The 24260-nt window shown below is 32.9% G+C and overlaps 2 protein-coding genes across 2 annotated transcripts; one reads left to right on the top strand and one right to left on the bottom strand.

Moving 5' to 3' along the window:
- Positions 1-700: 700 nt before the first annotated feature.
- On the bottom strand, positions 701-4046 carry LOC7464075 (tubulin beta-5 chain). The gene is made up of 4 exons (XM_002322573.4): positions 3879-4046; positions 2875-3276; positions 2531-2800; positions 701-1716 (listed from the first exon to the last, which is right to left on the bottom strand). The coding sequence occupies exons 2-4, from the start codon at positions 3266-3268 to the stop codon at positions 1028-1030; spliced, it is 1353 nt and encodes a 450-aa protein (XP_002322609.1). The 5' UTR covers positions 3269-3276; positions 3879-4046; the 3' UTR covers positions 701-1027.
- An 11683-nt stretch (positions 4047-15729) lies between these two features.
- LOC7464074 (stomatal closure-related actin-binding protein 2) lies at positions 15730-21521 on the top strand. Its single transcript, XM_002323190.4, has 13 exons — positions 15730-16037; positions 17002-17304; positions 17594-17722; positions 18022-18114; positions 18490-18636; positions 18970-19038; positions 19256-19339; positions 19570-19750; positions 20189-20305; positions 20486-20544; positions 20729-20863; positions 20975-21127; positions 21253-21521. The coding sequence occupies exons 2-13, from the start codon at positions 17020-17022 to the stop codon at positions 21283-21285; spliced, it is 1485 nt and encodes a 494-aa protein (XP_002323226.3). The 5' UTR covers positions 15730-16037; positions 17002-17019; the 3' UTR covers positions 21286-21521.
- Positions 21522-24260: the final 2739 nt, after the last annotated feature.

Raw genomic sequence — 24260 nt, 5'->3', positions numbered from 1 at the left:
TATCTCCACAGGGTGGGCCTAAGCCACTACCAAATCGAGGGGGCTAGCATGATGCATGCTAGTTGAAGCAAATCCCATCAAAGCAAGGTGGTTGCTCAAGTTCATGCATCAAAGCAGCTTGAAGAAATTAAATAAACAAAAATAAATAAATTATAATGCACTAGATATTGCATAGATCTGGAACTGCAGAAGAGTCCAAATTGATTAGCTTTAGACTTCAGGGCATAGAAAAGTAGCTTGCAAGCAAGCCCTTTTTCTTCTTTTTTTCAATAAAAGAAAAATAGACTACGAATTTTATTTGCTTCACGTGATTCATCTTTGGTTATATTTCAACTTGTGATTAGCCTTTTAGTGTCTAGGGAAGGTCCTCCTCCAGCACTTGCTGCACGCTCAAGGAAAGCTCTGTAGCTGAGAACTTGAGATTAGGCTTGCAAGCAAAAGATGCCCAAACGCGTAAAGAAAAAAAGGCCAGTCCAAAATCATTTGATTTATCTTCATCATAAACTTTAAAATAATCTAGAATAGAACAATTCTGGAATCTAGGGCAATAAATTATCCCATGGATTATATTGTATTTTTTTTTTTTTTTTATAAAACTAAATTTGAACCATCTTAAAATCACTAAGAACCCATCCAAATATTGGATGGGTGTTAATTAGCAAAATCAAGAGGGCCAATAGAACAAGCGAAGATGGTGAGATGGAAAGAATAACTGAAACATGCAAGCAACAATAATTACTGGATATGACAACAAAATGAAAACAAACCCAGAACAGAACAGATTTTAACTACTAGCAAGCTTTCCCCCTTCATCAACAATATTCGAACTTTTTAACTAGATGAGAGAAAAGAGGAACTTTTCTTGATCTCCTAGTGAAGTTCATTTACCCGCAATACAAACTAGAATGCAGTGGATTTTATATTCTTCAATAACATACATGGAGCTAACTTATGCGAGCTTCATATACCATAGTGAAGCATCGATAGGAATCGGATATTACTGTTCATGCTTGGTTGTGACACTCCTTCACATCTGCTCCGCATACTGACCCTCCTCTTCCTCCTCGTCATCGTACTCACCCTCCTCGTCAGCAGTGGCATCCTGGTACTGCTGGTACTCGGACACGAGATCATTCATGTTGCTCTCAGCTTCTGTGAACTCCATCTCATCCATACCTTCACCAGTGTACCAATGCAAGAAAGCTTTTCTCCTGAACATAGCAGTGAATTGCTCGCTGACTCTCCTGAACATTTCCTGGATGGAGGTGGAATTTCCAATGAAGGTGGATGCCATGGCGAGTCCCCTTGGTGGGATGTCACAGACACTGGATTTCACATTGTTTGGAATCCACTCAACAAAGTATGACGAATTCTTGTTTTGGACATTGATCATCTGCTCATCCACTTCCTTGGTGCTCATCTTGCCACGGAACATAGCAGAGGCAGTGAGATAGCGACCATGCCTTGGGTCAGCAGCGCACATCATATTCTTGGAATCCCACATTTGCTGGGTCAGTTCTGGAACAGTGAGGGCACGGTATTGCTGGGATCCACGAGAGGTCAAAGGAGCAAAACCAACCATGAAGAAGTGGAGACGAGGAAAGGGAATGAGATTCACAGCAAGCTTTCGGAGGTCCGAGTTGAGCTGACCAGGGAACCTCAGGCAGCAAGTGACACCACTCATGGTTGCAGAAATCAAGTGGTTAAGATCACCAACTGTAAGAGAATAATGATCCAAATGAGCTAACACAACCGAGAAACCAAAAAATAACAACTACAACAGCAACAGTACAAGGTAAACACAAATGATGGATATAAGAAAATCCAAAGCAAGAAATTCAGATTCAACTCGTGTGTTCTTATATTTTTCTATGAGCATGTTAAAGATTGCCAACATCATATATGCCTAACAAATCGCAGCTCAAAACTGTGATTCAGATTCTACTCATGTGTTCTTCTATTTTTCTATGTGCAACACGTTAAAGATTGCAAACATCCTATCTGCCTAATCAATTGCAGCTCAAAACTGTGATTGGTTAATGCTCTACCCTAATTACTGACAATGTCTCTCAAGAAAAAGGGTAGAGTGACAACCTCTGCCAGATATAAAGCAATGTTGATTCCTCAGCAACAAGCATATGACAAGGAACTATATAACTGCGCAAAAGTTTGTTCAATCCCATGCTTACTGAAAAGGGAACCTAAAACTAGTAGTCACGACAACCAAATATTCAAAGTTATGGAACCAGTGGGTATCATTTTGCATAATGTTAACCTATCTCCATAAATCAAATGTAAAGAGCACCAATTATACATTACACAAAAACCAGCAACAAAATTAACTAAAGTGTGATCAGTAGAACAAAATGAGTCATTAAGGAACATGTCAAATCCACAATTACATGAACCATATTTAAAATACATAGAAAAAACAATCCAACTAGATGAACTGCTGACATGATAAACTAGATTCAGACAAAATTTAAAGTGATCGACAGATGCAACTTACAGTCATTTCAGTTTCACTTACAGCTTGGAGTAGTCAATTTAAGAGTCCTGAAGCAGATATCATACAAAGCCTCGTTATCCAGAACCATGCACTCATCAGCATTCTCAACAAGTTGATGCACAGACAGGGTGGCATTGTATGGCTCAACCACAGTATCTGAAACCTTTGGGGAGGGAAAAACAGAGAAGGTCAACATCATCCTGTCAGGGTACTCCTCACGTATTTTTGAGATGAGCAAGGTGCCCATTCCCGAACCAGTTCCACCACCCAATGAGTGGCACACTTGGAAACCTGCAAAAATAACGACAGATCAGCACATCCTTTCCACAAAAATTTCAACTTAAAAAAACAGGAGCGCACCAAACCTTGAAGACAGTCACAGTTCTCTGCCTCCTTCCTTACAACATCAAGAACAGAATCAATAAGCTCTGCTCCCTCAGTGTAATGCCCCTTAGCCCAGTTGTTTCCAGCACCAGATTGTCCAAACACAAAGTTATCCGGCCTGAAAATCTGCCCATACGGACCAGTACGAACACTGTCCATGGTACCAGGCTCCAAGTCCATAAGCACTGCACGTGGAACAAACCTCCCACAAGAAGCCTCATTGTAGTACACATTCACACGCTCCAACTGCAGATCTGAAGAACCAACATACCTTCCAGTCGGGTCTATTCCATGCTCATCACACACAACTTCCCAGAACTTGGAACCAATCTGGTTACCGCACTGACCACCTTGCACGTGAAGGATCTCTCTCATTGTCGCTTCTGCAAAAATCAAAACTACTATCAATCAGCACCACACAATTTCACAGCTAACAAATCTTATAATTCCAATGAAGGTAAAGTAAATAAAATAAAATATAACAGATCTATCACTCATAAATATTCGTTTAAGAAAAAAACGCATGAATTACTATATGCTCACTATGAAGAAGTGAAAATGGCAATTAAATAGGTAAGATCTAAAATAATTACTACGTAGAAGGGAAATTAATAAAAACAAATCATCGAATCTAAGACAATATCACTATAACTGAATTGATTTCAAAAACTACATAAAATTGTTACTATAATCTCACTTCTGTAACCATCATAAGCTAAAATAACTGAAAAAACATTGAAAAAAATCAATAAAATCGCTATCCATAGATAAGAAGGCAGTGTTGCAGTTAAAAATATTAATAAATAAATAAATATACAAAATTTTAAAGATCCAGAGATCTAATCGACTAAGAGCATGCAAGATCTACAAAATTTCACCAGAAAAATCGAAATAAAAATCACTAAATAAAATTGATAAATCTAATGAACGAGAAGTAATGGCAATGTGAACAAAAACACCTGGAGATCTAGAGAGAGAGGATTACCTGGAGATTTTTAGAGAATGGAGAAAACTTGAACGGGAGAGAGAAACAGACAGTGAGGAGAAAGGACAGCCCTAGAGAGAGAGGATTTATGGTTATTTGAAGAGAGTGAGGGATAGGGAGTGAGATCGGACGGTATACATTGGTTCCCTCCTGTTTTTTTAAGATTAGTTTGGTACCGTTGGATGGTAGAAATGGACGGTTGAGATTGGGATTTTTGGGCGTGATTATTAAGGTTTGAGTTTTTAAATTTTGGTGTTAATTTATTGGACGGATTTGACCTTCACCGAAATGACAGGAATGGCCTTTGACTGCTCATTTTGAGAAAAAAACAGTTGACGGATGTTTTTCGAGACAGGGATCTCTCACCGACGTCCTTTCTTTCAATATTACGATAATGTCCCCGAATAAAAACCAGTTTCTTACTTCGTTGATATTTCTGTTTTTATTATTATTATTATTATTTTTAAGATAGCAAGTCTGAAAATTCAATATACCATTTCTTTATTTTGTTTCTGAATAGAGAATATTTTTTATATATATAAAAAATTGCGTTTGGTAGGTTTTTCAAGATAAAAGTAATATATATATATATATAAATCAACTATATTAATTACAATCCTCTATTCAGAATATATGTATATAATTATATATATATATATATATATATATATATATATATTCTGAATAGATGATTGTAATATATATAGTTAATCAAAACATGAAAACATAAATAAAATTATATATATATAAGATAAAATAAAAAAGAAAAATTAGAAAAGAAAGAGAGTTTGTCAAAGGTATCATGGTCGTGGGCCTCGTGGCCACAATGGTCATTCCACGGGGAAACTAGACCCGAGCTTCTGCCAGGAATAGGGGTAAAATGGTCAATCCATGAGAGGGCATTCTTGTAAATCAGGAGAGAAAAACAGTTGAGATATTTAACTGCAATCAATGCTATCGGGCAATCTAATTTTCCTTTTTTTATTCTTCTTTTTCTGATAAAATAATTAAGACTACGATAAAAGACCGGCGCCTCAAGCGCGTGTAGGAAACAGTTAGCGGTAAAATGCTGCAAATTTTTTCGACTTCACGACATTCAAATTAAGTTTTTAATACATAACAATATGTTATGTGAATGGATGAAACACTAATTTTTTTTAACATTAAAGAGGTGCGAGGTGTTTTTTAAAATAATTTTTTATTTAAAGATATATTAAAATATTTTTTTTTAGTTTTTTTTATTTTTTAATATCAAAATATCAAAATCACCATAAATAACTAAAAAACATCAATTTAATAATTTTTCAAGCCAAAAATATTTTAAAAAAATATTAACAAAACAAATTGTGTCAAACACCCCAAAATATAAGGCAAAATAATTTTAAAATATTTAGCTCATTTATATATTAATGAAATATTAAAAGGTTTGAAATATTTATTATTTTGGTTTAAAGATGTTAGCTCGTCTCTTTATTTGATTTATATATTTTACAAATTTTTTTGAGCTATTAGATTAAATTTTTGTAATTAATATTAAAGAAAATAGTAAAGAGTATTAGATAAAAGTAAAGATAATTTTAAAATTTGACCTAATTAGAAATTAGAAATATAAAAAATTATCTTCCATTAAAATATTGAATAATAAACATGATAGGAAAAAAAAATATGATTTATTATAGTTGGATTATGAGAGTTAATCATGTCATTTTCATAATGATATCAATACTTATTAAGAAAAAGGGAAATTATGTTTTCGTACAATTACACCTTGAAAAGGCGCGTGGGGCTATTGTTCCCAGGAGCAAGGAAAGGGACACAAGTCACACAACTGTTGTAGGAAATAGCAGCAAGTCACATGAAGCAAGTCTCGAGGACATGTGACCCTGCCATTATGCCAACCAATCACACACCGAAAAGGCTTGCGAAAGTTAACAAATCCCACTCTTTTAACCATAGTTAAACATTAACCACGTCCTCTAGTTAAAAATGGAGATCAGATCTATGGTGTAAAATGATACTGATTGCTTGCCTGCTTGGGTTAAACTTTAAGCATCTGTATCTTTGTGGATATGTCCCGTGTCTTAAGTTAACGGCTCATCTTTTAAATTACAAAATCAATATATATATAATATATATTTAAATTACAAAATCAATATATATATATATATATATATATATATATATATATATATATACACGCACATAGATACACACACTCGAGATTTGGATAAGGGGGGCTCGGTGAAAAAACAAAAAAAAAATTTAAATAATATTTTTTAAATTTTATTTTAAAAAACAAACTAAATCAACATAAATTAACCCAGCTGACTTATTACTCAATTTTGAGCTAGGTAGAGTTCCGTGCAAGGTTTTAAAACTATATATTTATATATTATTTATATTTAGATAAATGTGTTTATAAAAAAAATGTATTTTTAACATTCTTGTTTTGTATTAAAATTAGAGAATATAATAACAAATATATTTACCATCCAAATCTATGCATATAAAATATTTAAAAAACTTATTTTTACACAGCTCAAATGAGAGTTGTGGACATGATTGGTGTCCTGAAAAATGGAGAAAGGAGAATTTATTTTACAAGCTAAAATACAAATATATTCATATATATGATGCTTTCTCATACCCAGCAAATCAAATTCGTTTAATCATTTATTAATATATCAATGTTCAAGTCTAATAAATCAATAGTACTTGGGTTGTCTAGATTTTTTTTCCTATGTGCCCACTAATGGTGTTATAATATCAATCTCATTGTTGTTTTTTATTTAATTTTTTAACTATGGATGTTTGGGTTAGCTTTCACGCACCTGGACTAATCTTCAGAGGTCCTGAAGTTAACGACCATGTAAACCTTCAGTGACCATAAGATTTGTAGCACTTGAACTAGTAACCTCTAGGGAGTAAATCCAGAACTTGACTAGCTGAACTACACCCCTCAGAATTCGATCTCATTATTGTTGATTACATGAGTGCAAGCAAGTACGACTCAAGTGGAGGTTGATCAAAATTAATTTTTTTATGTTTAATTTTTTTTTATTTTAATATGTTTATATTAAAATAATTTTTTTAATATATTTTTAAATAAAAAAATACTTTAAAAACAATACTACTCTCGAATATATTTTTGTATCGAGCATGCATTATTATCGTGGATGGTGATGGTGCATCTACATGGAGTTCTTTGTTCGAGTAGGAGTAACGTCACTGTCTCTGCTGGGCAATAAAATTTTGTTGCACAAATTTGACAAATATTCTATACCATAAACCGATATATATATATATATATATATATAACAACAATTCTTTTTTTTACACCGAATAGATTTTTTTTTTTGTAGTTGAACTATTCATGTTTGGATTTACACTTTTTTTGTCAGGTTATGTTAATAAATATGCTAAAAATATATAAAAATCATGTGTACAAAAAAAATTAATAAATAAAAAATAATACACTAAATAATATTAAAACCAGATGGAATAAAATATAAAAACTAATTCATCTCAAAAACTTAAATTATTAAATATAATTATTAAATATAATTTATATTATTTTTTAACATAAAAATTCTACATTTACGTAATGAAATTCATGGATTAATTAGTGGAATTAATGTCTAACAATCTCTCTTGTTTAAATGCTAACAAAGAAACAAACATCGTCTTGGTACAGGGAAATCGGTCACAGAACACCACAGAAATGTTAACATTTTGTTTTTTTTTGACATATTTCCGATCATAAGAATTCCACCACAGAAATGATTGATTCCTCATGATGTATATATTATCTCCCACCTGCACAAAACAATTGCAACTGTGTGATTACATGGGCTGTGGAATTTCTGGCCTGAGGCTCTTGGGGACCTGAGATGATCTACTGCTAGACTTCGTAGCAGCCCATAGAACGAGAGCTTCGAGCCATTTAATACATGACAAGGATCTCATTTCCTTGGAACACTGCAATATTGGGCTTTTCAGGGGAGCAGTGTGTTGGATCTCTCATCAGAGACAGGAGCCCTTTTCTTTTCTCTTCTCCAAAGTGCCACTTATGAAGTCCAACGACTCGCCAACCCTCCATCATAGCTGCAAAATGTTGTTATTAAACTTGTTTGTGGGTGGACTCCTGAATATATATTCTAGAGTTTAATCCAACTTAGATTTTAATTTGAATTAAAAAGACATTAATTTAGTTAATTTAACGAGTTAATTCATTACTTGATCTCAAACCTGATCAATACCAATAATAACTTTATTTTGATAAAAGATAATTAACTTAGATTGACCTAATAACTTGGATTTTCTTTCTAGTTTGTACTTCAAACTAGATTAGATTACTACTGGTTATTTTACTTGCTCTTTGTTATTATTTTTTGATAAAAAAAAACATGTAAGCTTCTCAAATGCATTTTTTTACAAAAAAAAAATCCTAATTTTAAATTAAAAGGCTTATGCATGTATTTAATTAAATAAAATCGAGAACTATATGTGTCAATAAATGTAAAAAAAAAAATGTCAACATGTCTATTTGACTCACCTAGCTGCAGGTCAAATAATTTTTTTCTAACATAAAATAATTAATGTGTAGGTGTTATTAACATATTTTTCGACATCTAGTAAAAAATATAATAATGAATCAAAAGCTCGATGATTATATATTAAAAAATATAATAAATATCATATCTATTAATAACATCTAAACATTATAAATCATGTTTTTTTTAAAATAGAGAAATAAGACAATGGTGTAATTGTATAATATTTTGATTAAAAAAATCAAAATTTTTTCTTGCCACTGATACAGTACCCACTACAGTAACAAAATTAGATAAAATTTCAATTGCAGCATGAAAGTGGGTCTATTTCAGTATATGCAAAATGATGCAAAGGTGAGAGTTGCTGCTAGCTACTGATAATGGCAGAAGCCTTAAGATGTTGGTTAATTCTCAAGTTGGTCCCACTTTCCTGTGAAATCTTTTTTAATGGCCAAACCATTGATTGTTGAAGAGACAATAAGCATCCAACAAGTAAAGAGAGAAGAAGGGATTAATCCCTAAGGTCAAATTCATTATAGCTACATTTGTTGCTTCATCAGCGGGAGAAAAAATGGAGGAGGAGGAGGTGTTGTCAATAACAATGGCTGTTGGGAGAAGCATTCCTTTGTAAATAAGGTCAATGATTCATTGTACGTGCATTATTAACTGTTTTTTTTTTTTTTTAAGTTTAACGTGGGTGTCCGGACCAGTTTGCGCGTACCTCGACTAATCCCACGGGTCCTGAAATTAACGACCATGTAAGCCTCCAGTGGCCATCATATGAGCAACCACATGGCTCGAACCTGAGATCACAGAGAAAATAAATCTCTTGATCCCAAACTTTTATTATTGGATCACCACCTAGATGATTGCATTACGAACTGTTTTTCTTTGTCTAATACATTGCTCACCATGACATAATATATCCCTAATAGTGCGTGTTTATTAGATAGGCCACCCGTGATTCACTACTGGCCAAGTTGAATTTTTTTTGTAAATTAAAAGAAACAATGCTTAGATGTTGTTGGTGTATTTTAAAAATAGAAAAAAAATAACGTGACTCAAAAGTCATGGATTTTATTGGATTGAATGAGATTATTATATATATAAAAGCAACAACACAGTGCATGAATTGAATTTTAAAAGAAAAGGTAATAATGATAATCAGAAAAAATATAGGGATGATCAATCCATAAAAATTAAAATATAGTAAAATGAAATATAAAAAAATAAGTTAATAAATAAAAACCAAAAAAGTTATAAAGAATCTAATTTCAAGGGGAGAAAAGAGGAAAAAAAAAACAAATATCACTAATGACACAACATCACCCAAAAACTACACATGCTGCCTCATGGTGAAGGAGACACCTTGACCCTTTTAATACTATCATGGAAGCCGGCGTTCCTCCCCCGAACGATGCTTCATATGCCTCTCAAAAAGCATGAAGGCGCTCCACATGTTGGTGTATGCATTCCAGGCGTCGACTAATTTTTTAATATTATTTTATATTTATTAAAATATCAAATTGCTCCTAAGCCAAATTGATTATGACAAAAAAACCATAATGATAATACAAAAAAACCCCTAAAAACTAGTTTGATAACCTTTTCTTACATAGATAATTCAGTAATTTTATTGTGCTGAAAAAATAAAAAGACTAAAAAGTTTCTAGACGAAAACTAATTTTTATTTTAAGGATAATTAAGTTATTTTACTATGCAAAAAAGTTAATAAATCAATTTATTGCCAATTAATCTAATAAACACCAGATCTCGAGGAAAAAACTATTTTTTCCTCAATAGCAAGCTCTTTGAATTTTTATAAAAAATGATAAAATCATCATCATATTCAATACACAATACAATAAATCTAGTGACACGATATTTTATTAATGTTTAAAATTGCAATTTTATAATCAAATATATTCCCATCAAAGCAAGATCATAAAAAAAAAATAAAAAATTATCCCGAATACTACTAGCGGGTGGAAATGATTTGTCATGTTGAACTATTATATAAATAGGATGATTATACATTCAATATGAAAACAATAAGTCCTTAGCATTTAGCTAGTATTTGTTTATTATTTCATAACAAAAGAAGTAAAGATATCACAGAAATATCTCTCTCCACTTCATGTTATAAAAATACAAAACTTCACTTTATTTCTCTTACTTTAACAAAAACACGTTTCTGTCTTTTTTTTTATATATATATTTTGAAATACTAACTAAACATTTAAAACATCTCTGACACACCAATGTGGAAAATCAAAAATCAAAATACCTTTATAAATAAGACTAATTAATTAAATATAAATATATCATTATATATAAGAAGTAAATAGAGAGACTTCTAAACTTTAACTCTTCAAGAAATAATATTAATGGAGATGAGAATTAAAGAAGAAGAGAAAAGGAATTCAATGCTGCAATAGCCATAACATGTTATGTGTTGAAAATCGAGACAAGCAAGATCTTAAAGTAGATGAAAACTAAGAGGTGGAGCACTGGAAAACCTTTGACAATGGGGGCGCCGATCAAGCTGAGATTCCTATCATGTGAATGTTTTTTCACGTTAGAAATTATACTTCTCTGGACTCTAGTGATCAAGACTTTGTTCTTCAGCATGATATTCCTTAGTTTTTTATGAACCTGTCTGCCTCTAGATGTAGGATAGAGTGGAAACATTATCAACCTTTAATATATATATATATATATATATATATATATATATATATATATATATATATATATATATATTTTATCAATCTTTAATGATTCTGACAGCGAATTTGTTTAAATATTTGTTAAGATAAGGCGATGCTAATTATAAATATTATCTTTTTGCTGGTTTGTGGTTATATATATGCTCTAATTATGTCAACTGCTCTTGCTATTTTCCTCTTATATGTATTGAAGAGGGAAATTAACTTGAATTAAACCCACCTTCAAGAAGCTCGGTGAGTAAGGGAATAGAGACAAAATCCTAATTAATCAACAATATTTAAAATGTCAGTCAATGAAGATTTTAATATACATAATTTTAATTAAATTATGCGCGCAGAAATCTAGTTGGCTTTATTTAGTTAATTAGATCGTTTGGTGGTGATAATAGAATCCTAAAATAAAAAGATTTTATAGGTTGATAAAAAAGTTCAGTGCATGTTTGGAGTGTGGTTACTTTTTAAAGTGTTTTTCATTCAGAAAAGTATGCCAATAATATTTTTTTATTTTTTAAAAATTATTTTTGAAACCAACACATCAAAATGATTTGAAAACATCAAAAACATATTAATTTAAAATAAAAAAAATTCAAATTCTTTCAGAAATGTTTTTTAAACGCATTGCCAAATGCTGCCGTAGAGGTAGAGCTAAAATTTCCATATGAAACCATTTTTTTTTTAAATATTCTTTTTTTTTTTTGATTTACGTGGGGTGTCCGGGCCAGCTTACGCGCACCACGACTATTCTCCACGGCCCACTGGACATCCTGCAAGCCCAGGAGCAGGTAAGGCACCGCGGGGGTGACAGGCGTGCACATAGAGGGTCGAACCCGGGACGGGGGCGGAACAAGTCACACTGTTGACCACAGCAGCTAGACCCTCAAGTACAATAATGGGCCGTGGAATAATGTCATGGAATAATGGGCAAGCTTCGAGCGAAATATAAAAAAAGAAGGGGCAAACTCAAAGCTCTGAAACTATTAAGGACTATTATGTTTTTTTTTTTAAGAAAATCACCTCCAATTAAGCACCTTTGCCCATATGCCAACCATGGATATGATTACTACCATAAGTTTTTAGAGAAGAAATTAAGCCATACGTACAAATGGTCACTTCAAAACGAAAAATCTTTAATGCAAGTCTTAAAGACAAAGACTGACTTTTAGAACCATGCGTTACTGTGCAAGCTCATGCTTCCTTGGGCATGGCATAGGCATGGACAGCTTGATTTTCAAAGAAAATCAATCACCTCTACAGGGCCAAAAACTTTTTGCATGATAAAACTTGCTTCTTCATGAACTTTAAATAGGAATCATTGACAAATTGTCAGGAAAACTGGTGCCAATTAGGTGCCAACTTCACCGAGAGGGCATGGCCTGTATATATTACGTATTGGGAGTAACCCATGCAAGCTGGGATTTGGACCCTACCATGTGAAGGTGTTGAGGATATATTACGAACATTTTGATGCCTTTGCAATAAGATAATGCACTTCCTCTTCGTAAGTAGAAAAAAGAGGCTAGCTTGTTGCTTCAACCCATCTAGCTAGCATCCGTCCTCCATAATTGCTTTCAAGACCCGAAAAAAAAAGTGAAAGGGAAAAGGAAGAAAGGGACTCGTAGGCTTAAATAGCTGGCAAGATTGATTGTGTTGAAGGTGGGACTTGCTTTAGGTGATGTTGATTCTTCCTAGCTCGAACCCAAATCAATCCCCTTCTAGAATTCAATGTTTATGATTTTTTTTCCCTTTCTACAATGCTAAAATACCTAAAAAGATAATGAAAGTTAGAGGAAGAAAAAAGATTTTGGACCGCATGCAGTTATATATATATTAGTTTTAATTGACGTTAAGGGTTTGGATTTTAAAATATAGTATGAGTCATTGAGACTTTGGCAACTTAACATTTTGATTGGCCTAAAGTTCGGTGCTTTATTAAATTCCAGTTATTGGTTGAAATTTGAAAAAATAAATTGACTTTGGCAAATAATAAAATAAAGATTTAATACATTCAAAGTTACAGTAAGTAAAGGATAATCATAAAAAACTATAAGCTCAAATGCCAAATATTTAATATGTGTATGGTATTGTGATGCAAGATATCTTTTAAAAATGCTTTTTTGTTTAAAAATATATTAATATATTAATATATATATATATATATATATATATATATATATATATATATATTTTGATATTTTTAATATCAACATATCAAAATCATCATAATATACTATAAAAGAATCAATTTAATATTTTTCAAACCAAAGATCCATTTAAAATGCAATTTCAAACAAAAACTTACTCAATGCATTACCTTTGTAATTCCATCTTGGACAGAAAATCTTAATCAACAATCATCAGGGAAAGATTTCTTAAAATATGATTCCATGGTTTAATTTGTTTAGTAATCTACATACCTTTTGACAATCTGAAAGGATCGGGGAAAAAGATTGGGAATAATGGGTAATGAGAAGCCAAGACCCAGAGCCCCACAAGACCACCAAAGTGGGTGAGTTAGGGCACAATCCTTGGGATTCATGGGGTATAGTTTGTTAAACCCTAATCATACTTTCAAAGCTCCCACTTTAATTAGCTGATCAGAGACCTCTGAGCTTCTCCAATATCACCTACCAGTTGTTCCCCCACTCACCATCAATAAACGAACAATATTCTGTGTTTACCATAAAGCTCTAGGGCTTAAAGCACACATTATCAAATTAATTAGCCGTTACATTTATCTGTTCGTACTCAACATCATTTCAAACATTGTACCTTAGTTCTCAAGGAACTTTAATGCTCCTTTTATTATATTATGCAAAACATAGCTATTAAACTCCGCAAAGAATTGAGTCGAAAAAGATATTATCTTATAATATTTTATTAATTTGACTAAATTTTTAATAACTTGATTGATTTGGTTAAATTTAACTGGGTTTTATTAAAAAAATAATTTTTTTTTATTTTAATAAAAATGGTTGATACAAGTTATTGACAACTATGATGCGCGCAAATGATACTTTTTGATTGGATTATGATTTTCACTTTAGAATTTAAAGAAGTTTCTTGCATAAGCTCTCCTATAAAGTAACAAAACGGTTGTTTACCTATCTAATTAACGATGATTAAGACTTGTTTAACCACCACCACCTAGTACAAACACACACAGTTCTAGTCTAATGTATATTATATATTAGTATTAGTTTGATTTTATTTTATTTTTTGTGTAATTAAATTATTTGTTGCGGCCATGTTTGGATTGTATGGCATCGTGCAGTACCTGTGCATGTATCGTGGAGCCTCCCATAAAGTGAGCAAGAAGTTAAAGAAAGAAATGAAAATGGAAAACACTGAATCCTTCATCTCAAGTCTCTTCCAAGTGTTATTTTTTCTGTTCTTTTGTTTCTTTTCAACAACCTATTATATCGTTTTGTTTCACATGCATGGTTTGTCGTTTTATTTTTGTATTTGGTTATAGTTTTTATCTTATTACCAAATAAAATAATTATTAAATTTGGTTGGGCTCACGGGTTGACTCGGCAAACCCGTTTCGACATTAACTTGATCAAATCTTAATATCCGGTTAAGTTAAACTATAATTTTGATTGACTTGATAAACTATTTTTGAGTCAAAACTAAACATTAAAAAATTTCAAATAACATGTTTAATAAAAATTATAAATTCAATTAACTTGAAAAAATATGCATAACCCATATTGATTTTTAAATTCAAAATCTTAAATTTTAAACCCTAAATAATGGTGTGATTGATTAAATTCTTTCTACGAAGCAAATCAAAACATTCACGAGAAAGACAGAGGTTGTGTTTTAGCCAAATTCCAAGAGAGTCCAGCAAAACAAATGACACGGGCAGTTTTCTCTCGACCACACACTCTCACGTACTAAATCTCTTGCATGCATAGCATATCCCCGACCTCTACTGCGGTTTCTGATTATCAGGACGCATCCTATGTTTTATTAGGTCGTTTTGCCTATACCTTAAACTTCATTTTCGATGGGGACCTCCAAACAGGACATATGTATGTTGATTCATTTTATTGTATCACAAAAATCATTGCCAGTCGATGTAATGATTCCTGTATAGAATATGTTGTTAGTTACAGCTCCTTTTCTTGTATAAAGCACGGTTGTAAAATACCGCCACGGTTAACTCTGGATAAAGCTCGGATTATAGATTGAGAATCGGATCGGATTTCAGGGGTCTTGGGCAAAGATTTCAAAATCTAACTGTAAAGATTTCAAAATCGGTTCGATATAAAACCTCAGCTGGACTCGGTTTTGCACGTGCAAAAGTCAAGACACCAAGTTAACCCATGAATCAGGTCAGGAACGGTCACAACAAGGTTGCTTTTCTTCGATAAGCATCTTTCAACCAACCCAACCACCCGCCAAACACACTGGAAAGAGAAGGAGAAGGCCCAAACCCTAAGGTGATGGGATAGGACCAAAACAAGAAGGTGGTCCAGTGGGACCAGCGCATGAAGAGAGCAGGCTTTTTGGCTTTTCACTTTTAACTATTGGACCACACACACTGTCTTTTATAACACAAAATATTACATTGCAGCAACATGACATCTTCGTTGTTGTTGTTGCTGTTGTTGTTGAGAGAGAAGGAAACACTGAACAAAGAGAAGAATAGAAATTTAGTCAGTCAGGCTACCCAACAAAGTGTTTTCCTTTTAGCAAAGAAAAAACCCTCCTTAGATTCTTCTCCTTCTTTTCTAACTTCATATTCTCCTCCTTTCTCTATCTTGCTCTCTTTGTAGAATCTCACAGTGTCAACTTGCGGCAAGAATCTTTCTTTCATGTACTGGTGTTAAGCATATTTTTGAGGTTTGGTCACACATTGTGTTGTTATCTCTGTAAGTGCTTCTTTTCTTTGTTTTATTCATCTGGGTTTTCATCATTTGGTTTATAGAGTAAGGGTTGGTGCTCAATTTATGCTTTATGGTTGCAAAGTTTTGATCTTGGCTGTAATCTTGAGTGTTGCTTTAGAATTTGGAATGTGTTTTACTTTTCTGAAGAAAGTTTAGGTTTTGATTGGTGAAGAATTTGTTGTGTGTAGAAATTTGGTAATGTGGGCTGGAGTTGTTGAAATGTACTAATGTAGTTAAGAACATACACTTGGTGACTGCAAGTATAAGTAAAGAACATACTTTTATGGACTAATTTGTTTCCTTCTTTTATTAAAAGCTTTACTAGGATGACAGTAGTCTCTCCTTTTTTTTCATGGTTGTAATATTGAGCTGGAAAAATAAGAGGTTTTTATTTTCTGTCTATCTATCATGTTCTTTTGAATCATTAGAGTAGCTTGGAAAGGTTTGTGTTGGAAATTGGAGATCAGAGTTGCTGCAGATCGATGAATATTCTGTTCTTTAAATGAAGTTATTCGAAATTTGGTGCTTAGTAATTGCATTTGATTTGTGAGACTTGGTACTTGTGGGCATTAGCGAATTGAGTTTCCTCTTAATTTGTAAAATTAACCATTGATTTCTTGCATCTTTACTCAACGTAATATATGGCCCTTCCTTCTCTTCAACTCCTTTTGCCTTCGTGCATTTGAATAATAATTCCCTCGGTTTGCTTGTGTAATTTCTGATACAATTAAATATGATTGATCAAGACTTTTGCTAGATTATACGCTGCCTTCTCAGAACATGTTATACTTTAAAGTGCGTTTCTATGGTTTCTTAATTTGCACAATCATCTGGAGGTTTGTGCTATGAAATTTGACGAGATTTGAAATTTCAACGTGTCTTTAGATTTTTCTCTTATTCAAGGTTTAAAGTTTGATGATGTTTTTTGGGACTGGCTTATGGTGAGCAGGAACCTAATCTAGCAGAAATGACGAAGATAAGTCCCGAAATTGAGGAAAATATGAAGGGAGAAGTAGTTTTTCCTGTTTCAGCTGATGTGAGCTTTGCTTCTGATGGATTTCCAAAATATAAATTAGGACCTGATAATCAGATTTTGGAAGAGCCAAAAGAGGACAACAAGGGTCCATCTTTAAAGGAGGTTGTCGAACAGGAAACCACGCAGCTGTCAGATCAACACAAGCGACTCTCAGTTCGTGACCTTGCTTGTAAATTCGACAAGAACTTGACTGCTGCAGCAAAGTTGGCCGAAGAGGTTCTTGAACTTTGCCATTTTCTCTATATGGCTTTATCCATTTTCTTTTTAATTATGCATGACACAAAGTCATGGATGTGCACAAATGAGGAATACTCTTCTAAAATTAAACACAGCCTGAATCTACAATTGAAATCTATATCTTGTGTTTACTTAACTTAATCAAAGGCCATCTGCCCTTTCCCTTTCTGCTAGCTTCTACTATACCTTTTTGCCTTGTCTTAAAAGAGTATGAACTTCTGATGTGGATCTATGAAAAATTAATTGTAGTTGTTTCTCTAAAATTCAGGCAAAGCTTAGAGAGGTGGCTTCTTTGGAAGGACATGTTCTTTTAAAGAAGCTTAGAGATGCCTTGGAATCTTTAAGAGGTCGTATGGCAGGGCGAAACAAGGAAGATGTGGAGAAAGCCATCTCTATGGTCTGTATTTTCCCCACCTTTCCATTTTCTTTTCTGTAGAAAAGCAGTTGATAGGCAGACAGTCTTTTGTATGTTTCGAATAGTAACATGTGTTTGATATTTTCAACATGCATTTCAACACCCTTCTACAATTTCATTACCTATTTAAGCTTCCAATTGTATTTTGGTGTTTTTTTTACCACTTGTGTTTCTTTAAAATACCCGAAGAAGTCTTCTTGCAAGTGCACTTGAATGCATATCTTATTCTGTTTCTACATTTGCAATATGGTAATTGTTGTCAACTATAATCTTTTATGCAGGTGGAGGCATTAGCAGTTAAACTGACTCAAAAAGAAGGAGAATTAATTCAAGAAAAATTTGAAGTGAAAAAGTTGGCTAACTTTCTTAAACAGGTTAGTTGATAGTGTTGTAAATTTGCGTAGAGGTTCTTTTTTGCAATAGATATATCATCTGGTGCCTTTAATGATTTAGAGCATGGCATTTCCCTTTAGTTTCCTATGTTGCTTAATAAATCAAACACAGGATGGGTCTAGACTTTGAGTATCACTTAGGATACCATGTGATTCTCTCATCCTAATGGCCTAATCATTGTTAATCCTTGAATAATGCCTTAGAGTTGCTGTCCTAATGCTCCCCTTTTGATTGATGAAATTTCTGTAATTCGTGCCTGTGAAAACCTTGTGTAAATGCACTTCTTATAGAGCTTTTCCTCGCCAACCTTCTAAAATCCTTAAATATATAAAGTTATATTTTATTTATGTCTACAGGCTTCTGAAGATGCTAAAAAGTTAGTGAACCAAGAGAAATCTTTTGCTTGTGCTGAAATTGAAAGTGCCAGAGCAGTTGTGCAAAGGATTGGAGAGGCCCTGGATGAAGAAGAAAGGGACGCTCAAAATTCAAAAAACCAGGCTGCTGTGAGTTCTTTCATCATTAAATGTCTTCTATTAAACTATTTGTTGCACCCCAACACACTAAACTGTACTGCCTTGTTGTGAAAATTGAGTATTCTTCACGTAAACATGATTTTGCATAATTTTGTTCACTACAATGCTGGAATTTATCATGCATATCTGATAATTTAATATACCTTTCCTCTGGAAGCTTAGCTATATCATCTTTATAATACAGCTACAACTATAACATTTTGCATATAACCATACAAGTACAAGGTCTGCAATATCAATTGGAACATGAGATGACTATTGATTATGCCATGAAAATATCCATTTACATACTTTCTACTGCAGGATGTGGAGGAACTAGTCGAGGAGGTTCAAGAGGCTAGACGAATTAAATTATTGCATCAGCCAAGCAAGGTACATTATTTTTCTCTATTCACCCGTGATAGCAGATAGGATATTGATGGATCTGTTTTATTATTACAGGGATGTATTGATGGTAATTTAATATTAGCCTCGTGTTCTTTCCTCTAGCCACATTTTATGCACATGGCTCAGATTATTCAGTTGTGACAGTGTAATGGATTTATTTAACAATATTTTATTGACTATAAAGCATATAACGCTTTTGCAGGTTATAGACATGGAGCATGAGCTTCGTGCTCTACGAAATCAAATTCGGGAGAAATCTCTAGTTTCAGTTAAACTTCAGAAAGAGGTTTGTTTAATGTTGTCATAAACTTATTTCTCATGAAAACAATTTCTTTCACACCATTTGCTTTGGCTGATATGATATAATTTTCTTCTTATACATTTTTTAATGCTGAAATGTTCAGTTCATGTCATACTTGTTGTGTAATATTAGCACCTGTTCCATACTAACATGATACTGAAATCATCGAAAACTGAGTTTGTGTATTGTGTGCATGGTTTCCTTTTCCTTTATAGCTGGCAAAGAGCAAGAGAGCTGAGCAAAATAAATCTGCTCCATATGTCCTAGATGGTTCTGAAACTCTAGGTTCATCTCTACAACTCAAGCCTCGTTCAGATAGTTCTCCACCCCTTTCCAAGTGTTCAGTTCAGTGGTACCGTGTATCATCTGAAGACAGCCAAAATGAAGTTATTTCAGGTATTCAATTGATATAACATGATTTTGTAGCACATCTAGGTCTGATTATTTTGTAATATAATTGTTTTGCTTTGCTTTGCTTTGTTTTGCTTTGCTTTGTTTCCTCCCTTTTAACTGAGGATCAAGAAGTCCGTCCAGAAGCAGAGTGCTCTACTGGTATTAAAAATGATTTCATAGCTCATGGTGCTTCATCTGGAATATTCTTTAGGACAATTAGGTGTTCAGTTAAGCCTTAAGCCCCCTTAAGCACAATCCTAGATGGTGTCATCAGTGATGAAATTCAGTAGGCATTCCAAGCATTGATGTATTTATCCGTGTCCTAAATTTTTATGCTTCCCTTTAATCTTAAAGACGGCAGTTGAGATGTTTCAAGAGCCTTTATGTTTGTTATCTTACATCCCTCTCCATCTTGCATAATTCAATATTTTGACTCTACAGGTGCCAATAAAACTTTTTATGCTCCTGAACCCTTTGATGTTGGCCGAGTATTGCAAGTAGACATTGTTTCAAATGGCCAGAAAGTCATCGTGACAACTTCCGGTCCCATTGAACCTGGTTGGTGTTAGTTATGAATTATTGTTTCCGTCAATAAACAAAATTGTTCTGTGGCTGTCCATTACCTCTTCCCTGCTGTTCTTATTGTTTTCTTTTAATCTGTATCAGATTGCTAGACAGGGCTCTATTATCTTTGGTGCTTGCAACATCTATACTAATGCATCAAATTACTTGTAACAGCTGCAGGATTGGCAACCCGTGTAGAGAATCTTTTGAGAAAATCTAGCTGTGAATTCAGCGTATGTAGCCTTGTTCTTTCCCTTTCCCATTTTTTCCGTTTTATGCTTATTATTGTATTGCAATAACATGTATTGTGGTCATCCACAAAAAGCAAACACACACATTAGAATAAGCGCACACATAGGATGATATTTCATGGGTTCCACTTGTTTTTACTCGGCTTTGGCATTTCATGGAATGCAGGTGGTTATTTCCCAGATGAATGGACAAGATCATCCATCACATTCTGTTCATGTGTTTAATGTGGGAAAGATGAGGCTAAAGCTTTGCAGAGGGTGGATTACAAAGGCTAGAGAAATTTATTCAGCATCAATGCAGGTACTTGTTCTGCCTATGCGAGACTACTGTAAAATGACATGACCGACAAACTCAAAACACTGCCAATAAGTATGTTGTACCTCTTTGATCATTGCCCTTATCTACCTGCAGTTGTGTGGAGTTAGAACCAATGCCAACACTGCTGCAAGGTCCTTGTTTTGGCAACCAAGGAAGGGCCTTTCATTTGTATTAACATTTGAATCAGAGCGAGACAGGAATGCAGCGATAATGCTTGCCCGGAAATACGCTTATGATTGCAACGGGGTACCTTTTTATTCTTTCTATTTTACATGCCAACACAATCTTTTCAGCATTAAAAGTTCAGTCCCCTTTCCTGATATTTTTGCTGGAAAACGCTCTTGTCCCTCACGCTTAGCTTGCAATTACAGGTCATACTTGCAGGACCAGAAGATCAAGTATAGAAGGAAATGTAACTGACCAAGTTTTTTTCTTAACAAGATGTGAGTTTATTCAGGTTGCCATAGCTTGAGTGATTGTATGTGTGTGTTTGCCATGGCGAAGAAGAATACACCTTTCTGATTGTATTTGGGCTTCTACTAATCTGGTTGCTGTCGTTTTAGGCATAGTTTTTTATTTGCCTAATCGTCTGTTGTAACAAATTCACCATTTTTTATTGTTTGCTTCGTTACTCTGTGCACAGGATTTGGCTTGTCATTTGTAGCATGAATGCAAATTATAATCACCTCTCAAAGCAATCACAAGCAAAACGTTTAAAGACCATGTTAGGATCATAATTTCACTTTGCAGGCCTTATTTATAGTTTCTGCAACTTTTGAGAGGTTAACAAAGTCTGCACGGCACAAATCTATGGCGCTAATGCTTTTATCTTTTCATCTAGGTGGTGAATAGATTCGTGTCTCATGTTACGTTGTGGATTTAATTTTAATATTTAAAAAAAAATCAAAAAAATGTATTTTTTTTTTAAAAAACATAAATTTAAGATTATAATCACTCGGGATTTAAAAATATTTAAAAAAAAAAAAAATTGAGTCAAACTTGGTGCTTATTGAATTTATAACTCGAAACATGATACTAAACAAATAAAAAACACTAATTTTAAAAAAATAAAATTAAAAAAATAAAATTCCTTCAAGTATTGTCTCAAATTAAATACTAGAGATCCAATCAATAAATTTAATTTAATAAAAAGTTAAAATAGGCCAATCATATTTTTTATTGAAGAAAAAAAATATCAAAATGATACAAATCTTGTAAATTATGATTAAACTCTCAGACCTATAATCCATTAAATTCTTGATCCGGGCTCAACCTAGGAGCTCAACATCTAAAAAATTAAATGTTGGATCATGAAATCAATTAATTCAATTTCATTAAAAAACAAAATTCCTTTAGAAAATCTAAATTTAACAAAAACTAAAAAAACTAAAAGTAAGACGACCTACGTTATTTTAAAATTGACTGGGCGAATCAAAAAATAATATAATGGTAAAGGATGGAAAAAAAAAGCTTTAAAAAAACAAAAAAACCACGGAAACTTGTGTCTATGTCAACTTCATAAATCAGAGTCAATCTCTTAAACCTGTAAACCATTAAATTCTAGACTCGGACTCAACTACAAAGCTTAACATATATTCAATTAAATATTGAAGGATGAAATAAAAAAATAAATCTAAAATAATCTTGTGAGGTCAAAATAATAATTAAAAAAAAAGATTAGTTTTGACAGGAAAAAACAAAAGAATGATGAAATTGCAAAAAAAAAAAAAAAACAATTGCAAAAACCATCTAAAAAATAGCAATAAAAAAAACAAGAACCAAATCTAATATGTGAAAATTTATGTTGGGGTGCAATTAAAAAACAAGTCTTAATTTAATAAAGTATTCTTAATAAAAAAAAAATTGCAACAAAGAGAACAATGATAAAATTGAAAAAACCCTTTAATTCCATAAATTATTTAAAAATTTAAAAATTATAGTGAAGAGAATAAGGATGAAATCTTAAGTATAACAAACCCTAGGGGTTGATTTGATTTTTTTTAAAAGGCCAACATGAAAATCAAGTAGGAGAGAAGGAAAAAGAAAAGAAAACAAAGGCTACACGCGCCACTCCAACTACTATTGAGCTAGACGCACTGCTTATTCGTGGAGGAGACGTTGAGATGCTTGATCATCCTGCACCCGGGATAACCCCGCGTAAAGAAAGGTGAAAAAATGATAACGCTTGAGGGTTGATAATTTAATAACAAAGGATAAAACCGAATAAAATGTCAATTTAAAAATAAACTGAGTTGACCCATGTTAACCCGACTAACTTGTGACTTGCGATAGTGATAACCCCATAAAAAGAAAAGCTAAACAAATCACAAAGATTATAGCCTAATAAGTCAATGTCAAATTAAAAAAAGAATGAAAAAAAGGACTTAAAAAAATATTGCACTCAAACCAGGTAAATCATTGAAACTAGTGGACCTGGTTATAAAAATGGGACAACCCTGTAAAAGACAAAAATAATTACAAAGCAAAATCCTCAATTATAAAAAAGTAAAAAAAATAAACAATGAGGATCAAATCTTGCACCAAAAATAATTAAAACAAACTAATCAGGTATTAAATTGAAAAATAAATAAATGAAGAAACGGATATAAGAAGAGTAAAGAAAAACAAATAAGGACCAAAATTTGAAACAAATGAATTAAAATTCTAAAGGACAAAATAAAATAAATGCAAAGGATAAAAAAAAATAGCAATCAAAAGAATGAGGACCAGATTGGATATAAAAAACAAATTAAATAAAATGCAGAGAGGGATGAAATTGAAAAAAATAAAGTTCAAGAAGGATTAAAATCAAAATAAATATAAATCAAAAGAATGAGGATCAAACCTAAAACAAATATAAAAGAGAGGACAAAACTAAAATTTTAAAAGCCCGACATTAAAATCAAGGCCCAAGAGAGAGAAATGAAGGGCAGGAGAAAAAAACTCATCGTTGTCAAACCGTTGCCCGCCATGGCAAGCACGTCACCTCAACAGCTGCGCCACATCCTTGCGCATCAGATGAGACAACGATCTGGTTTTTTGGCCACCATAATTGTCCTTACGCGCCTCCGGAATAACGTGGAGGACTTTGACGCGCTGACGTATATGCAGCACGCGTTAACATATTTTACTGATTTATTAGTATTTTAATAAGGTGAATTACAAAAAAAGGTCTCAAGGGCATACTATTATTACAAAACAACCATGACACAAAGATAAAAATGCCCTCCGAAGTCATTCTTTAAATTTAAAAAGTCAAAGGTTAACTATGTAATTTTATTATAAGAAAAGATTGCAAAGACAAATAAACCCCTATCTGCAAGGTCATTTTTCTGGGTAGCCAAGGGTGTAAGTGTTATTTTACTGTGCAAATAAAAAG

Source organism: Populus trichocarpa, chromosome 16 (assembly GCF_000002775.5).
Source record: "Populus trichocarpa isolate Nisqually-1 chromosome 16, P.trichocarpa_v4.1, whole genome shotgun sequence".
NCBI lineage: Eukaryota > Viridiplantae > Streptophyta > Magnoliopsida > Malpighiales > Salicaceae > Populus > Populus trichocarpa.
Note: the sequence above shows the minus strand (reverse complement) of the source record. Positions and strands in the feature narration are given on the sequence as shown.